A 20,295-nucleotide genomic window follows, 5' to 3' on the forward strand; every position below is an offset into this window, starting at 1 on the left:
GATTTACATAACAACAGGATCTGCTAAGTCTATTTGTGGATTTCTCTGTGATTTATGATTGCCATTATTATATTTATCATGTCTCCCTATAAGAGCAATCATATTATGATTACTATCTTCTGATATTTGTGAAGATGAACAGAAAAATAAGTCTGCAGGGAAAAATTTGATTTTCACTGAAGATACCTAAAGGCAGAAGTGTGTTGAGTGTGGAGGTAGGAAAGCGGGGTAAGAAAAAGATCGGGGGGGTACATACCAAGAAGAGTGAATGAGTCTGCAGAGTGAACATCTCACAGCATGACCTTAATGATTGAGCTGACCTGGACTCAACATTGTGCTTGACACTCTGGGCTGTGTGATCTTGGGCAAGTTGCTGGTTTGGGACACCTTGTATGTAAGAAAAGGCTAATAACACAACCTGCCTCCAAACTTACAATCACTGAATAAGGCATCGTATGTAAAACACTCAGTACAGTACAGAGAAGAGTTAAAATCAGTCTGTGTTACTTATCATTAAGATCTGGAGATAAACGCAGCACAACATCATATGAGCCAAATGCAAAGCTTGTTACAGTTGGGGATTCTGCTACAGGTACTAGTTACTAATGTCCACAATAGCACCTTCCTCAGAAAGAACATCAGCCTTCCATTTATGATTCTAAAATCTTGTAAATACAAAAAGAACTATTTCTCTGAATTTTCCTCCTAGCTTTAGCTCCAGGGAAAATGCTTCTTAAAAACAAGCATTCACATAATGCGAGTTATGATAATTAAAAGTACTTAGAGAATGCTGTAATAGCTATACATTCATTAATCCATTTAATTCTCACAGCCACCTTATAATTTATTCCCACTTATCCCATGGGGAAATCAGGGCAAGGAAAGGTGACATTATATGGTGAAGTTCGGGTTTGAATTTGTGTAAACTCTCCGGTCTATGCTCTTAACCATTTTGCTAAAATATGCTAAACGCGTACTCACCACAGATCAGATACTGACATTATCTTCAGATATATTTTATGCCATGGAGACCACATTAGTATATATAGAATATCACACTTACAAAAGAACATGGTTATGAATTCTATTAATTTGAGCTTTTTATGTATATGTATTGTTTTTCTTTCTATTTTCCATTGAACTAATTTGGAAGATTAGCTGTGACCTAGTATGGAGAAATAATTGCTGCCTGAGTGTGTGAAGGAGGTGAGAATCCACACTTATCCCAGCTATTTTGAGTCAGCGTGAAGTGGAATTTATGGAGGGCTTTGAATGAGGAGCAGGTGGGGGCAGGGTGGGCGGGAAGTGGCAGGTTAAGGCCTATGGAGCAGTGTAGACTGAGGCTCGACACAAAACAGCACTTACCCTGCATCAGAGCTGTTGCCACAAAGCAGAGCATCATTTTGCCCTTCCAAAAAATAAAAGTGACCTATTTAAAAGAGCAAAGAATAGAAAGAATCATTTTGAAGAACCTTCAAAACACTTCAGCCACTGTGTCTGGGTAATAAAGCTTACATTTTTTTAAAAGCATAATAAAATTGATAAAATAATAAATATGTATATGAAGTGAAGTGAAAGTCACTCGTGTCTGACTCTGAGACCCCATGGACTATACAGTCTATGGAATCCTCCAGGTCAGAATACTGGAGTGGGTAGCCTTTCTCTTCTCCAGGGGATCTTCCCAACCCAGAGATCTAACCCAGGTCTCCTGCATTGCAGGTGGATTCTTTACCAGCTGAGCCACCAGGGAAGCCCAAATATGTATATAGCTAAATGAAAATAATAACTGATACTATACAAATATCACAAACATTTTTGATTAAACAAATGTTTAGAAAATCTGTTTAAAAATAAATTTTTGTAAGATGTAACTATTATAGCATTCCTTATCAGTTTTATTGCAAATATAAACTCAAATCACTTAAGTAAGTGTTAGTCTCTTAGTCATGTCCAGCTCTTTGCGACCCCATGGACTGTGGCCCGCCAGGTTCCTCTGTCCATGGAATTTTCCAGGCAAGAATACTAGAGTGCTATTCCTTTCTCCAGAGGATCTTTCTAACCCAGTGATCGAACCCAGGTGAGATAATTAAAAAATAGTTGTCAAACTGATATTTTTTACTTGGCACAGAAAGTGAGAGAAAGAAAAGCCTTGTTGCTTCTAAATGCTGCCATGAAATAACATTTTACTCTACAAATACATTTTGTCAAAATGGATTCAGACATGTTTTTCCCGCCACTTTTAACTTAGGTTCTTGTGAAAAGCGGGCTTAGTTGTTTGCCCTTTCCATGATGCTATAAACAAGTGTTTTGTTTTGAGTTTTGGCTTGATTATTGTCTTTCAAGATAAACTTGTCCCTTTGGAGATAAAGATTTTCTAAGTATACCTAGTTTTTATTCTTAAGGAATACCTTATACATGATGCTAATAAGTTGCAAAGAATATTTCAGGAAACAGACAAATGCATAAACATACATATTTACATATTCACATACAAAAACACACAGACATAAACACATTTAAACACACACACATATCCCTCACAAATTCTTTTTTTTAGTTTTCAGAAATACTTAGAGTCTATATTCAAAGAATATCTTAATTTATTACGTAGGTCAATCTGAGTCATAGTTTTATGAAAAAAAATAGATCATTACCTCATAACATATATCAAAAAATAATTCTAAAGATTTAGAAACAAGTCCATTAATATAAAAATATGAAGACTTTCTATAATGTAGAATATATGAGGCTGTTTTATATGTAGAATATCTAGGTGAAAATTTGTATTCTCTGAATCCAGAGGCATTTATAAACTTAAATATGGGGAAAAAAACCCCACAAATTTGATGACTTGATTGCCTAAAAATCAAAGTCAGGTTAGGCATCAAAAACAATGAGAAGAAAAACAAGCTAGAGAATACATTTGCAAAAAAAAAGACAAAAGGTTAATATACTTGATAAATTATAGAATTCTTACGAATTTCCCAAAATATACTATCATTTCATAGAATAATGAGTAAAAATACCAACAGATAATTCATATTATATAAAATATATTAATTGCTAATGCTGATAAACATATTATAAATTCTATCACATTAATAATTAAAAAGAGAATATACTTTTCTCTTTACCATACAGTAACAGTTAATATTAATGGGAATTCAGTAAGATTGACTGCTAAAGGAGTTATATAGTTTGATCTCTCTAGAGCAGAATTTTGAGACTATGCCTCTCTAGCCATCTTTCATGCAAAGATGGGCACATAAAAGACAGGAATGGTATGGACCTAACAGAAGCAGAAGATATTAGGAAGAGGTGGCAGCAACACACAGAAGAACTATACAAAAAAAAAAGATCTTCATGACCAGATAAGCATGATGGTGTGATCAGTCATCTAGAGCCAGACATCCTGGAATGTGAAGTCAAGTGGACCTTAGGAAGCATCACTACAAACAAAGCTAGTGGTGAACTATTTCAAATCCTAAAAGATGATGCTATTAAAGTGCTGCACTCAACATGCCAGCAAATTTGGAAAACTCAGCAGTGGCCACAGGACTGGAAGTGGTCAGTTTTCATTTCAATCCCAAAGAAAGGCAATGCCAAAGATTTTTCAAACTACTGCACAATCATACACGCTAACAATGTAGTGCTCAATATTCTCCAAGGCAGGCTTCAACAGTATGTGAATCGTGAACTTCCAGATTTTCAAGCTGGTTTTAGAAAAGGCAGAGGAACCAGAGATCAAATTGCCAACATCCGTTGGATCACTGAAAAATCAAGAAAATACAGGAAAAACATTTACCTCTGCTTTATTGACTATGCCAAAGCCTTTGACTGTGTGGATCACAGCAAACTGGAAAATTTTTAAAGAGATGGGAATACCAGACCACCTGACCTGCTTCCTGAGAAATCTGTATGCAGGTCAGGAAGCAAGAGTTAGAACTGAACATGGATCTACAGACTGGTTGTTGCTGGGAAAGGAGTATGTCAACACTGCATATTGTCACCCTGCTTATTTAACTTAATGCAGAGTACATCATGCAAAATGCCAGGCTGGATGAAGCACAACCTGGAATTAAGACTGCCAGGAGAAATATCAGTAACCTCAGATATGCAGATGACACCACTGGCAGAAAGAGAACTAAAGATCTTCTTGATGAAAGGGAAAGAGGAGGGTGAAAAAGTTGGCTTTAAAATTCAACATTCAGAAAATGAAGATCATGGCATCTGGTCCCATCACTTCATGGCAATAGATGGGGAAATAATGGAAACAGTGGCAGACTTTATTTTGGGGGGTTCCAGAATCACTGTAGATGGTGACTGCAGCCATGAAATTAAAAGACCCTTGCTCCTTGGAAGAAAAGTTATGACCAAACTAGATAGCATATTACAAAGCAGAGACATTACTTTGCCAGCAAAGGTCCATCTAGTCAAACCTATGGCTTTTCCAGTAGTCATTTATGGATGTGAGAGTCGTACTATAAAGAAAGCTGAGCACCAAAGAATTGATGCTTTTGAACTGTGGTGTTGAAGAAGACTCTTGAGAGTCCCTTGGACAGCAAGGAGATCCAATGAGCCCATCCTAAAGAAAATCAGTCCTGAATATTCATTGGAAGGACTGATGCTGAAGCTGAAACTCCAATACTTTGGCCACCTGATGAGAAGAACTGACTCATTGGAAAAGATCCTGATGCTGGGAAAGATTGAAGGCATGAGGAGAAGGGGACGACAGAGGATGAGATGGTTGGATGGCATCACCTACTCGATGGACATGAGTTTGAGCAAGCTGCAGGAGCTGGTGATGGACAGGGAAGCCTGGCATGCTGCAGTCCATGTGGTCGCAATGCGTCGGACCCCCACTGAGTGACTGGACTGAACTGAACTAAGCCTTAATATGGTCAAACTCTTTAACATTCCAAAATTCTATTGGTATAAATCTATCTGAAAGAAACAATCAGAAGTACATGAAAATTTATGTGCAAAGATTGTCACTATGCTGCTATTATAATATTAATAAATAGGAAAGCCCATAAACAATTAAATTATTTGTTTTATTTATTCACTTAGCCAGTGAACCTTAATCTCTCCAGTATAAATCTTCATACCAATACTAACTCTTAAAACATTAATATAATGTGGGAAATGATAAATTTTCATATAGTTCTAAAAGTCAGGAAAGATACCTCAGACTAAGCATCCCTGTGGAATACTGATAATCAAGAGACCGGTGGAAGTTGGCTAGTTAATTGTATACCAAGAATGAGGAAGTTGGACATTCCAATGACAGAGGGGCTGCCTTCAATAAGAAATTATACGGAAGTACGTGTGTGTGTTTAGTTGCTAAGTCATGTCTGACTCTAGACTCCATGGACTGTAGCCTGCCAGGCTACTCTGTCCATGGGATTTCCCAGGCAAGAATACTGGAGTGGGTTGCCATTTTATTCTCCAGGGGATCTTCCCAACCCAGGGATCAAACCCACATCTCCTTCATTGGAAGGTAGATTCTTTATTGCTAAACTACCAGGGAAGCCCTATACTGAAGTATATCATTACTATGTTTTTAAGTCCATGTTTAAAATAAAATCAAACAATTCTAATACAGTGATTGATACCAAAGAGATAAGCTGGAATGAAAATATTATAAAGGTAGGTTTTGAGTTTATACTTTCTCATTAATAAGTGATGCTGGACTAAGGCTGCTTAACTTAACTTTCTGATGAATACACAAATTCAGATTTCATCTTGATTTTTATACTCCCGGATATATCATAAGTGCTCAGTACATACATTGAGTTAAATTCCTCAGTCTTCTTAGCGATCCATTTCAGTAACATACGCTGAATACTTAAAATTACTGATTTATTTATTAAGATGACTGAGAACTCTTGATCAATGTCTTTCAAATAAATATTTTTGTTTATACAGATTATATTGTATTGCTTTCAAGACTCATTGGGGGAAAGAATATGTCTTCAAATGGTAACTTTTATCATGTTGATCAAAAGATAAGGAAAAAGGAGTAAGGTATTATTTGATTTCTGTATCACATATATTGCACATATGTGTGCTCAGTTGCTTCAGTCATGCCTGACTCTTTGCAACCCCGTGGACTGTAGCCCACCAGGCTCCTCTGTCCATGGGATTCTCCGGGGAAGAATACTAGAGTGGGTTACCATGCTCTCCTCTAGGGGATCTTCCCAATCCAGGAATCAAACCCGTATCTCCTGCATTGCAGGCAGATTCTCCACCACTGAGCCACCAGGGGACTTCCCATCACATATATTAAGTTATCTTAAACTGGTCTAACTAATTTGGTTCACATCAAAATTGAGACAATTTTCACTATATATACTTTTTTTTTTAATATTTAAAGGACTAAACAGCTTAATGGTTAAAAGAGTATATCTTACTTTTATCTTCAATATATTCATCCCAATTAAACATGCTCACTGTCCTATTGAAAGTGGTACCGTTCCCATCCAATGAGTTATTAAAGAAGGAAGTGATGTTTAGTTCAAAGGAAGAATTATCTGGGGGCCATTGCAAACATTTGTTTCGCAGGTTGCCCATAAACAGCTGTAATCCTATTAGTGCAAACACGCTCAGGCAGAACACAGTCAGGATCATTACATCTGAGAGCTTCTTCACCGACTGGATTAGGGCCCCCACGATGGTCTTCAGGCCTACAAATAAAATCAAAGGGAGGAATTTAAGTATACTATTCAACAGCTATGTTAGAGAGAAAAACATCAGGAGCTTGTCCTGGAAAATAAAGATGTCATGCAGAATGCCAACAATATTAGTTTAACGTTTGTGACTGAATAACACTTTCATGGAAAGCCCGCTAGCTGGTGAAAATGAATGAAAGCAGAATTTGTATTTTCATTAGAGAACTGTGAATGGAAACAAACCAAAAGTGTATTTCCAAATACTCCTCAGAGCAAAAGAAATGGTTTTGATATTCATGCTTAAACATCAACCTTGTATAAAGACTTTGCTTTTATTTGCAGATGTCTTACTCCCTAACCTCTCACTGGTTTTAGAAAAATCTGTATGAATAATATAGTAAGAAAATTTGAAGTCACTGAATTATGAGGTTATATATTGGTAAATTCTATCAGCTTGAGAATGGGTTAAAAAAGGAAGACATCTGAAAACTGAGTCCCATGCAGCACTCATGCTATCTCTCGCTCTTTTATTTATTTGAAGTTAACATAATTACCAATTTTAGACCTAACTGGTCAAATTTGCATCAGTTCGAATGCCTCATAGTTTAGCTTCTATGCGGAAAGCTTGATGTTACAGGACGCAAACCATGTAGCCTGTTACTGCAAATGCCTCATGCAAAAACTTGTTAAACTCAAAGGCTGATTTAGAACTGATCATTTTAAAGAAAACAACTAGTAAAAGCAAAGAATCAAATCCATCCAAAACACGGTGTATTGATTCTTGCTTTTTTTAAAAAACATTTGCAATAAGTGAAAAGCAGCAAGGCTTACGCACAAAAGCTGTGATTGTACCACTAATGCTGCTGAAGTCAGCCTCGGTGTTTAACCTAGCTCTCACCTGGAATGACTGAAATTGTTTTCAAAGCTCGGAGAACTCTGAAGGTTCTCAACGCTGAGACATTGCCCAGGTCCACAAACTCTGTCACATATCTGTAATAGGGAGTTCACACACAAACACAATAACAGAACACAAGAAACAGTTGGAGATATAAGGGGCCTACCACCTTATACCAGTTTCTTCTTACCTGGAATTACAGAAATAGTTTTCAAAGCTCTCAAGACTCTGAAAGTTCGAAGAGCTGAAACATTGCCTAGGTTTACAAATTCTGTTACATACCTGTAGAATTAAATCAGAGTTATTCAGAATTTAGGGAAATCTAAGTTGGTCTTTCAACAAGACCTTTTCAACTTCAATGAGTGTTGCCATCATATTTTCCAATTAAGAGGGAAATGGCATTGTTGTTGATCATAATCTCTATTACTTGGGAAATATTTTATTGCTTTATACCACTAATTGAAATCAAAGCCACGTAATTTACTATGATAGTCCCTAACTTCTCCAAAGTGCATAATTTGATTGGAAGGAAAAATATCCTAAATTCACAGGATAACCAAGAAACATGCTTGATCTGTTAAGGGAAGCCACCAAGGAGAAATACAGTATAGACTTCCACTAATGATTTAGTCTTCCTGGACAGAAAATGTATTAAGGTACTTACGCAAAAGTAATGACTGTGAAATCCAACCAATTCCATGGGTCCCGTAGAAATGTGAAATCTTCTAAACAAAAGCCCCTTGCAAGTATTTTTATAAGTGATTCAAAAGTATAAATTCCTGTAAAGGTGTACCTGAGAGAAAATAGCCAAGCCCACATTAAAGATCCTGAAGGTAATTTACATGTAAATATACTAAAGGAGAAAAGCAACAAATAAAAATTAGAGGGTTCTATATAGGTCTATATTGGTCTTCCCATGATTTAGACCATAGGTAGGGCTTAAGGAAAAAAAAAAAAGAAACATTACATACTGAAAGACATTCTCATTGACTAAATATGAGTATTGTACTTGCTTATATTAATTAATTTGAAGGTTCAAATAACATGATTCTATACATATTAAATGAAATACACTGGTTTTGGTCCAATTTAAGCAAGTAGTTATTAATACAAAAATAAATGAAGACTTTTTTGTTTAATAAAGTGGGCATCATTACGAGCCATGAAATATAAACTAATAAATCATATAAAAGTGATAGCTATGAGGAAAAGAACATACAAACTATGTATAAATTTATCATCAGATACTAGTAATCACTGATGATCTTGAAAAGAGTGTGAGACTCACGAGGAAGATAAAGGGCTATACATATTGGCAGTCAAATCAGTGCAGTAACTGAATGAGCCAGGGCAAGCTTTGTACTACAGAAAATCAGTGGTTGAAATGAACTTGAGTCACTGTGTAACTGGTTTGGAGTAGCCAGTACAACTTGCTGAAGAAACTGATGAGGTGTCAAGATGATAGAAGCACAACTCAAAACATAAAGGGACAACAATATTGCAAGATTTTTAAAAAATCTTCTACTTACTCCACATTCTTTGTCCAGTCTGGAGGGTTACTCATGGTCATAAATACACAGTTGGTAAGAATAGTGCACATAATGAGCACATTGAATAAAGTAGAAGAATACCGTCAAGGAAGACAAAGGTCCATGTCAACTTTCACTTTCATATACCGTTATGTCTTTTAGCATTGTGAAGTTTAGAACTTTTATGACCTTTTGATCTTATTATTGAGCATGCTTTTTCCATTTCCGTAATTTTAGCAACTCCATACTCAAGTCACGTCAGGCCAAGCCATAAACTATTTTGAGGCTATTTATGTCATTTTCAGAGAAGGCAATGGCACCCCACTCCAGTACTCTTGCCTGGAAAATCCCATGGATGGAGGAGCCTGGTAGGCTGCAGTCCATGGGGTTGCTAGGGGTTGGACACGACTGAGTGACTTCACTTTTACTTTTCACTTTCATGCATTGGAGAAGGAAATGGCAACCCACTCCAGTGTTCTTGCCTGGAGAATCCCAGGGACGGAGGAGCCTGGTGGGCTGCCATCTATGGGGTTGCACAGAGTCGGACACGACTGAAGTGACTTAGCAGCAGCATGTCATTTTAATATTGAAAAAGATTAAACACACAAAAAATTAGTGCACTGGTAAATAATTCATCAATTTGTTTTTCTTTAAAGACTCAACAACTAAAGTGCAAGCTCAGCATATATGAAGACTCTGACAAAAATTCAAAAGGAGATTTCAAGTAACAGTCATTCCTCATTATCTGTGGGGGATTAATTCCAGGACCCACAGTAGATACCAGAATCCAAGGATGCTCAGATCTCATAAGGCCCCTCTGTCTCCATGGGTTCTGTTTCCTCAGATTCAAACCATGGATCTTGAACACTGTACACCATCTACTATTGATTAAATCTGTAGATATAGAACCCACAGATACGAAACCTGCAGATGGGGAGGGACAACTGTAATTGAATATATTATAATCCATCTGAAGGATAACCTGGTTGGAATATTCTTAATAAAATTCTAGGTGGAGTATATAATACACAGTGATTGATCATTAAATTCCAGATAGTAAAAAAAAGATGACTGGTGTTAGTACTGGTATTTTGTGGGTTTGCAACTGCGGCCAAATTACTAATTTTTTCCCCTAAGTCTTGGTTCATTTTGCTACACTACAGAAAAAGAAAAAGCATTTCATAGGATTGCTGTCAGGATCAAATTAGTTAAACTATATTAAATCTCTTGCAACTTAATGTGCCTTATATGGTAGATAATCAATAAATTATTTTCCTAATTTCCTAAATCATAGAGAACACTACTTATGACAAATATCTGGTTTTTCTCATTCTACCCCACTTTGCCCATGTGTGTAGAGATAGCCAATGCCCTTCACCCTCCTTTGTGTTGAAAAACAGCAACAAAAAAATTCTTTAAGAGAACATTCAGTAGTCAAATATTTGAAATAACTTTCTTTCATAGTTAATAAACAGCACAAGAGGGATTCAGTTGTAGTTTTGTAAAACAAGAGCTTTATCAAGGTACATTTAGAAAATGGATAAAAATTCCAGAATGAATAAATGCTATCAATGTCCCTTTTCACTCTACTTTTAATCATAAATCTTCATATTACTTACACATAGCAAAATATCAGCAAGATTTTAAGTGCAGTTAAATAGAACAGCATTTTGTTGCCAATGTGTTGTGTTATGTATTGTGTTAATCTATAAAAGAAGTTTCTTTGCACCTTCAACTGACTTTAGTCAAAGCAGTCACTGATTTTTCATTTTGACTGGCAGTGATGCAGGGCACATGCTTAATTCTCAGCTTGTTCAAGTGCGTTCACATGAAAACACTCATAAGTGAATGATGCAGATCAGCCACGTGAGGGCACTACAGCCTAGAGAACACAGAAAAACACCAGTTCAAAGAAGAAATACTTTTCCTTTCTTGCTAAACAGAAACAAAAAATAAGATAAATTTAAAGATGACTTCATCATTAGTATATAAAACTAGCGGATCCTGTGTCTGTTAGGTTGCTGGCCCTACTGCAGGGGGCGGCGGCGGATGAGATGGCTAGATAGCACCACTGACTCAATGCACCCGAATTTGAGCAAATTCCAGGAGATAGTGGACGGCAGAGGAGCCTGGAAGGCTACAGTCCATGAGGTCACAAAGAGCTGAACATGACTTAGCGACTGAACAATAACAACCTACTGTAGAAAACAACCCCTTGGCAGATTGGCATCATTCAAAATACATAGTTCCCAGCCTCAAACATGCTCAACACATTCTTAATATTTCTCCACTTCACTGTCCCCACTGCTCTGCAAAGATAATTCTGAATATTCTCCACTCTTCTTTGATCTCCAATCTTCTTCCTTTGCTACCCATTTCAAACTCATGACCTGATTTCCTATTTTATTGAGAGAGGAGATAGCATCAGAAGGTCATATCTTTACTTCCTAACCCCAAATTGACAAACTCTCTGTATTGAGATTCTTTCCCCCTTCCCATTTCAATGGAGGGAGTTGTCAACCCCTCTATCCAAACTCTGGACACCTTCCACCTTTCCAGAACACTTGAGCAATCTCTTACCACTTTCTTCTCTTATCTTTAATATCTCCATTAGTAACTCTATCTACTCTTACAGTCAACACAAACTTGCTTAATTCTCTCTTATCTTTTTGGTATAAAAGAGAATACTGTCCTACAGCCCACAGTCCTCTAACCACTTACAGACTTCTCTTCTCCAATTTCACAGCCAAACTTCTTAGAAGAGATGTTTATCTTTACTTGCCTTCATTTATCTACCACATCCTCAGCCTACCAGTTTTCTTCCCAAATATGACCAACATCTTCATGTTGTGTAACTGAAAACAAAAGGGTAATTCTGAGTTCTTATCTGACTTGTTCTCTCAGTAGAGTTTGACCAGCCTGATTCTTCCCCTTTTAACTATGTTCTCTTACTTTTGCTTTCAGGAGATCCCAATCCTTTGATTTTTTTTATCCTTCATGGGCAACAATTTTTTAATATCCTTTGAAATGTTCTATTTCCCTTTTTAAAAAGGACAGAGGATATCCAAGTCATTTTCCCTCTCTTGATGTATTTATCCTAGTAGAGCTCATTAAGACACATAGCTCCAAATACATTTACATACCCACCGATCTCAAGTATTTTTCTCTGGACTAGCCCTCTCTAGCTCAGGGAACTATGGATGGGCTTCCCTGGTGGCTCAGATGGTAAAGCATTGGCCTGCAATGCGGGAGGCCTGGGTTTGATCCCTGGATCAGGAAGATCCCCTGGAGGAGGAAATGGCAACGCACACCAGCACTCTTGTCTGAAAAATCCCATGGAGGAGCTTGGTAGGCTATAGTTCAGGGGGTCGCAAAGAGTCGGACACGACTGAGCTACTTCACTTTAGCCCTCTCTTCTGAACTCAGTAATCCATATTACCCAATTCCATATTACATCTGTACTTATGTGCGCTTATTTCATTGACACTTCAAATTTTTTTGAGTTCTAAAACTAAACTAAACATGTTTTAATCCTATCCCTCATCTCTTCTCAAATACTACTCCTTTGACATCTCTGTATCACAATGTCTCATGATTTAGCCAGGATGAATGTGAGATTTGGTTACCTCATGCGAAGAACTGACTCATTGGAAAAGACCCTGATGCTGGGGAAGATTGAAGGCAGGAGGAGAAGGGGATAACAGAGGATGAGATGGTTGGATGGCATCACCGTCTTGATGGACATGAGTCTGAGCAAGCTTTGGGAGTTGGTGATGAACAGGGAAGCCTGGCGTGCTGCAGCCATGGGGTTGGAAAGAGGAGGACATGACTGAGAGACTGAACTGACTGATTGACTCAGCCAGGAACCTAGGAGCCATCTTGCATTTTTCTCTTCCCTGAACCTCCACATTCAACTTAACACCAAATATTGTCAATTCTACCTGCTATGCCTGGATTCAGTGCACTTTTCCCACAATCCTCATAACACCACTTAGTCTAGGTATCCATCAAATCTAATGTAAATTACTGTAATTTCACCCAAGCTGTTCTTTCTGAACCCATGCTTGATTCTATTCAATTCTTTCTGCACCCTGTACCAAAATGACCTTGGTAAATCTAATTTGGATCATTTATGATCAACTATATTAACAAAGAGTGGAGAGTCTAGGTCTAATTCTTGTCCACCCTAAGTTCAGCTTCGTCAGTCCTCATTTCACTTTCCCAAGTCTGATATTATCGCAATTGTTTTAGGTCACGGATGAAGCAAGCTCTTTTTCAAGTCAGGATCTTAACAAATGTTCCCTCTTTCCCCTGAATATGCTCTTTATCTCACATTAGCCAACTCAAACTTTTCCTCTAGCACTCAGATTAGAAGTTATTTTCAGTAAAACCTGTGCACAATAGCACCTTTCCTGATTAGGTCTATCAGTAATATATCCTTGTCGCACCAGATGCTACTCTTCCAAAGCCTAACTGATTGTTTTCCACTAGACGGTCAACTGCACGAGGGCCATGTCTATATTGCTCGCCACCACACACGCTTGCCATTATGTAGGTCAGTTGACTACTGAACGATGTTAGTTTGCAACCTTGTTTACTACTAAGTGAAGTCCATTTTTCCTTTTTAGTGATATATTTATAAATATGGATCAAAAATACAGCATGAAATTTGTTTCCACATATATCAAGTACACAGGTTTTTACATTTTTTGAAAGAGAGAACACTGGATAAATACAAAGTGGAAATTAAAAGGCTCATGAGATTTATGTCACATAACAGACTGAGCCATGGTTTTATGTCCTTAAAAAATTTACTCCTTATAATGATAAAATTTAAGTATATATAATAAAGTAAAACATATATTATACTTTAATAAATAGAAAGAGTAAATATTACCCAGTAAGTCGAAAGGAATAAATCATTACATCAAATTAGTGTTTTTCACATTGACTATCAATGAATGACTATTTTTAATTAAAAAAATACATTTAACTTAACGATCCTGACAAATGATCAAAAAGGAAACCAAATAAAACTATTTTTCTTTTAAATAAAATAAGAGATAACTAGAGTCAGATTTTATGCTTTTAGTTTAATAGATAATCTCCAAATAGAGAGTTTCAAAATCCATTACTTTTTAAAATCACTATAAATTTATTTTATCAGTCTCACACCTGGAGTCTCATACCTTTAAGATACCCGGAGTCTGGTGAGTGATTGAAATAGTAAGATTTTAGATAGTGATAACAAATATACAAATACGAAAAAAAGTATAGACGTGGTATGGTGATACCATACACTGAAAAAATATAGAAATTCCACGTCAAGGCAGATTTCAAGGGGCCAGAACTAGTAACAAAATGCATATGTTTTTGTTGTTTAGTCATTAAGTCGTGTCCAACTCTTTTGCAAGCCCATGGACTGTAGCCCACCACACTCTTCTGTCCACTGAATTTCCGAAGGCAAGAATACTAGAGTAGGATACCATTTCCTTCACCAGGGAATCTTCCTGACTCAGGGATTAAACCCTTGTCTCTTATATTGGCAGGTGGGTTCTTTACTACTGAGCCACCAGGGAAGCCCAAAATGCATGTATTTATTTTCTAAATATATAGCACATAAAGTACATTTTTTCAGAAGAACAATGAATCCTAGAGTAGTATTTCCTTGTGAGATTTTGTATACAAATAAAAAGAGATGCAGGGTAACCTCATATAATATCAAGAAAAAAAGGATTTTTAAAATCTAATAATTTCTCTATACCAGGTATTCATAAAAATGTGTTAACCTTTTGATTGGTAGTAACCTGTCAGTTGGCAAGTCTAAAATATTTCCTGTGTGTATGATGAGGAAAGACTTCTTCATATTCATATTGAAAATGCTTTACATAACCTCTGACCTGGGAACTAGATGATTAAAGTACTGGCATACCTACCCCTATATCCACATGGGTAGGATGCAGCAGCATGAGTTTTAAAGTGATAAACTATGGATCAGATGCATCCTTTACCAATCACATGGGCTTCAGCAAGTTAATTATTGAAGGCTCAGTTTTCTTATGCAAATACAGATAATAATACCAATACTTCTCTTAGTGAATAGTTATCTTTATTACTATTAATCATTTATTAAATATAAAAACATAGGGCATTTTTTTGTTTTCTTTTATTTTCTCTTTGTTTTCTTAAGGAAGGGAAAGACATTGTTCTGTTCAGGGATTTTGTAATAATACATAATATCCAGAGAAGTTGCAGAGACATTTTTTACTTAAAATGTATATGAACTAGAGGCAGAAGATAGTTTTATCTAAGAAATTTCTAACATAGAGAATTTAAGCAAAGTAAGATAGATCTTTTTCTACCTAGTCGTACATATTTGCAAGGCAGCAGAAATGTCAACTAAATGTCACATATATACTGTTAACTCTTGAGTTGTTTAATTTTGTTATTAACAAATTCCTAACCATGTGATGACACGTGGTAACTTTTGAGCATTGAAAGCAGGAGAAACAGAAACAGTAAGTTGTTCACCCTCCTTTCCCACAGACCTCTATAATGTTTTATGGAAAACCATGTTGTTTTTTATTTCTAATAGATACCATATAATTTTGGGATGAGCTAAAAAGCTCACTTCCTATTTCATGAATTAGTAAGTTGGAGCCACTGAAAACAACCTTTGAGATACATAGAAGCACAGGTAGATAAATTATGTACCCCTAATACATAATTTATACCTGAGGGTTTAGAAATCTGTTAGATAGAAACAGCAAAGATAGATAGAAACTGCAGTTTCTGTTAGATAGAAACTGCAAAGCATACTGGGCTGATAATCAAAGGCTTAGTCTGAAGTTCTGGCCTTGCCACGTATATAAAATGTAGGCTTATAAAACAGTGACTAAACATGTCTGGGCCTCAATGAACTCATCTGCAAAGTGAGATTGTGCTTGGGACTGACCACATTATGTTTCCGTCACTCAACAGCTTCTAACTCTGGTGCTGTATAAACATTCTTTTTGCAAAATCAAGCCTCAAGAGACTAGAGATTTGTACAGAATTTGTGGAATTCCTTAAATAATATGAGACTGTTTCTTTGCTAATCTTGCAGCACTTGCTCCTAGAATTGTAGCTAGTACTACCAAGAACAGCTGTCCTAGCTACAAGTTATCAAGTTCCTACCAAGTGCTGTATCAACCCTGAATATTCTCTGAAGGACTGATGCTGAAGCTGAAGCTCCAATACTTTGGTCACCAGATATGAAGAGTCAACTCATTGGGAAAAGACCCTGCTCCTGGGAAAGATTGAGGGCAGGAGGAAAAGGAGGTGACAAAGGATGAGGTTGTTGGATGGCATCATCAACTCAATGGACGTAAGTTTGAGCAAACTCAGGGAGATAGTGAAGGACAGGAAGCCCATAGAGTTGCAAAGAGTCAGACATGACTGAGTGACTGAACACCAACCAAGTGCTAGTCACAGTGACAGGTACTTATATAGTTATTATCATTAATGTTTAAATTATGATCGCAAAATATAGATGGACAAAGTGAGATTCAAACATCTGGAGTAACTCAGACCAAGGTCATAGAGCCAATAAGTAAATCTCAGAGGTAGGGTTTGAATCCAGGTTTTCTGATTCCAAAATCCGTTTTTCATTTTCCTAACCTGTATGAATGATGGGCAGTTCTGCACTACTGTGTGATTTGGAGTGTTTTAGGTCTTTGTCATCACTTTAAATACCATCAGTACAGCGACATAATGATGACTACATCTCTCAAAGGTTTACCTCCAGCCCAATCCTTTCCTGAACTCCAGACCTGCATTCCATTTAACACCTCAGCTCCTCCACTGAGTGTCTAACGGGCTTTTCAAAAACAATAAACAAACAAATGTTCAAACTCAAGCTCTTGATTTTACCCAGCATATCTCTCCACCTAATGTTGTCTGCCCCAAGCTCAAGGAGCTACACTTTTCTTTCTTGACCATACTAAACACCTAGAGTCCTCCTTAGTTCTGCTCGTTCCCTCACACCCCACATCCAATTGATCAGCATAACCTTTCAGCTTTTCTGAAAAACACAACTGAATTTGATGACATTTGCTACCCTCATCGTTTCCACCAAAGCCACCAGCATCCTCTGCCTTCATAAAGGCAGTAAACCCCCAATCTACTTTCTTACTTCCACCCTTTCCCCTCAGGCAATCTGTTCTCTACACAGCAGCCAGAGTGATCTTTTTCAAATCTGACTCACGTGATGACATTCTTTTGCTGAAAACCCTCCGGTCTTCTCTCTCCATCTAATTCAGGGTAAACTGGGTGTCTTACCAACCACCTACAATGTCAGCCCTGACCTCCACTCTCAATGACCTCATCCCCTTCTACTCTCTACCTTTCCCACTCTCCTCTGGGCACTCTGGGCTGCCGGTTGACTCTTGAATACACCAGGTACACTTCTACGTTCATCCTTTGCTTTCATATTTGCTATTCACCTTTCTCCTTAGATTTCCACGTTGCACTTCCTCACTTCCTTTGGATCTTTACTCAGATGCTATCTTTTCAGAGAGGACTTCCCTGATCATATGATTTAAAACAGTACCTCACCACTCTTCTCTATTTGTACAGCTTTATTTTTCTTGATAGCATTTATCACTAGCCGACACTAGCTCAATTGTTTGTACTCTCTCTCTCCTCTCAAACACACATATACACATGAATACAGCTACTTGACAGGGACTAGCAGGTTCTATGTTGCATCACGGTGTCTAGAAGAACACTTGCCACACAGTAGGTACTTAGTAAATATTTGTGAATGAAGAAATGAATAACAAATGCAAAGTGAAGGAGAGTGTGCACATTAAGCTAAAATAATAAAAAAATTGACGTGCAACACACTGAAAATTCTGATAGGAAATTTTAGGAATATGGATAAATTTTTACTTGTTTACTATCTAGAAAACATAACCATATTTTATTTAACTATCAAAACAAGATAATAGGCACATCAAAAGCATTTTCAGTTTTCAAAATATACTCTGGCAAAAATAGAGTAAGCGTAAGGTTTTTCTGCCAAAATCAAGACACAAAGCTAATTTGATATGCAAGAATGCCTAATGAAGATAACAGCTCCTGAAGAAATAAGTCAAGGTTTTCATTGGAAAAAGAGACACCAGTCTAGGTTGAAAATGCCAATTTTTTTTTTTTTACTGTGAATGACCATTTTATGGATTATAAACTAATGATAATAAATACACAATGCCCTCTTAACTGTGCCTAAAATGCAGATAGCAACCTCAAGCATTTTTATCTTGTAGCAAAAGGCACTTAAAATTAGAAAACCAGGATTTGAGCTTAGGATGTGCATTGTGAGGAATAAGACAAAGTCACTGAGAAAGTTACCTGCCACTGTCCAGTATTATTTACAGCAAAGTTTACTAGGACATACAGTCAAATGTGCATTATCACCAAAAGACCAAAGAATGTGTCTATCTTCTATCTCTACTCCAAGGTAAGATAGCTGAGATAGAATAGTTTAATTCAGGCAATCAGAGATTTTTAAAAATCTACTTTTTCTGCATTAGAAGAAATGTGTAGCTCCATGCCACTTGTAAGGTTTTGGAGAGTCAAACATTCAGTTCAGCAAATCTTAGATTTATCTAGCTGCCTTCACATTTCAACTTACACCACTGCAGACCTTCTGACAACTGTGCCCCTTGAAGGTTTTCTTTCTTCTGGGAAGTAAGTGCAAACTTTCAAATTCTTCAAATTCAAATCGTATCTTGATTCCTAAAGAGAGCCCACCATAAACTTGGTCTGGTTCAAGGCCCAGAGTCTCCGATCAGAACTTCTAAAACTACTCTCATCCTCTACCACTGGAAGTCTCTTTTCCCAGAAGGCTTTATGTTAAGATTCCTGGGTCTTCTAACCTCCTAGAATTTTTTGGAGTGGCGATGATATAATAGCTTTCATGAAATTTTCAAAAAAATATGCTATCTCCCCACAAAAGTTTTAAAACAACAATAACAACAACAACAGTCCTGCCTTTTTTCTTTAATACTGAGCTTTCTTAATGTGATTTCTTCATTCATATTGAAGGCAAAATAGATTTTTCTGACCTCTTCAAAACTTCCATTTTGTCACTTGTTTTGCATCTAATCATTTAACTTCTTGACTCATTTGTCACTTACTTCTTTAATTCACACTCTCCCAGTATTTACTATAAACAGAGCAATGGGCTAAGTCTGAATTTTTTGACATGATTTCATGTATAAATTGTGATTACATAGGGATGAACAATTATTTTTAGATACAATGAATAATTTATGGAAATATTTATTCAGAGCACAGATTTTAACTACTCAAACATCATAATGGACCATAACTTATAGTTCATGAGACTCAAATCTAAATCTCAACTTTATTATTCATTCCTAAAGCTTATTATTCATTCAAAGACATTTTTTCTTTCTGTAAAATGTTTCTTTTATTTGAATAGCAGAAGTAAGGAATCATTATTGCTTAAAAAAGCTCACAAGAAAATTATTAAATCTTAAAACATAAATACGAAATTAAAATATATCTATGCAAAACATGGGGGTAATGGAGAGGGATGACCTAGAGGTTCAAAGGAAACTGAATTCCAGAACTCCGTGCTTCTACAGACGTCATTTGCCAAATTGCCAGGCAAGTCTGGGGACATGCTTTACAGCCCAACACCCAGAACTGAGATGAGTTCCCTGTATCAAGTTCATTCTATCTCCTGAATTCCTTATCTTATCTAATTCCCTACCATATCAAATTGAATTATTTTCTAGGCCTGCTAGGGAAAGTAAGCTTTTACACTGGAAGCCTTGAAGCAGGCCCTGGACTGACCGTGTTGTAAATCAAAGGCGATGACTCTTTCTAATTAGGAAACAAAATTTAAAGTTGTCCTATCTGAGACTTTGCTTAAGTTTCAGTTTCCCCTTCCTTACCTCTGGTTCCTGATGTGTGTCCGTTCCTTATCCCAAGGCTTCTGTGTTCTTCCTGTAAATGTCCCTGACTGACATACCCCCAGTCTTCCAAACCTTTGCCTCCTTGGTTTTTCCAGGCCTGGCTGTCAGTCAGACCACTGTCTCTGGTCTGGAAGAAAACTTCCCATTTACAACTACTCTATTTAACTTAAATCAAATCACTATCTCCCACCAAGGTGTCATCAATTCCATTTCTA

At 36.8% G+C, this 20,295-nt stretch overlaps 1 protein-coding gene across 2 annotated transcripts in view; it reads right to left on the reverse strand.

Annotated features, from left to right (window-relative positions):
* SCN2A (sodium voltage-gated channel alpha subunit 2) overlaps window positions 1-20,295 on the reverse strand; it is a 144,286-nt gene that overhangs the window by 70,131 nt on the left and 53,860 nt on the right. For both annotated transcript variants that reach the window (XM_070803948.1, XM_019971714.2), the window contains exons 4-8: window positions 9,096-9,185; window positions 8,231-8,359; window positions 7,570-7,661; window positions 6,414-6,686; window positions 1,366-1,429 (exon numbers count right to left, since the gene is read on the reverse strand). In XM_070803948.1, the coding sequence (XP_070660049.1) occupies window positions 1,366-1,429; window positions 6,414-6,686; window positions 7,570-7,661; window positions 8,231-8,359; window positions 9,096-9,185 (648 nt within the window). The remainder of the gene's footprint in view (window positions 1-1,365; window positions 1,430-6,413; window positions 6,687-7,569; window positions 7,662-8,230; window positions 8,360-9,095; window positions 9,186-20,295) is intronic.

The sequence above is a fragment of the Bos indicus genome, chromosome 2, assembly GCF_029378745.1.
Source record: "Bos indicus isolate NIAB-ARS_2022 breed Sahiwal x Tharparkar chromosome 2, NIAB-ARS_B.indTharparkar_mat_pri_1.0, whole genome shotgun sequence".
Lineage (NCBI taxonomy): Eukaryota > Metazoa > Chordata > Mammalia > Artiodactyla > Bovidae > Bos > Bos indicus.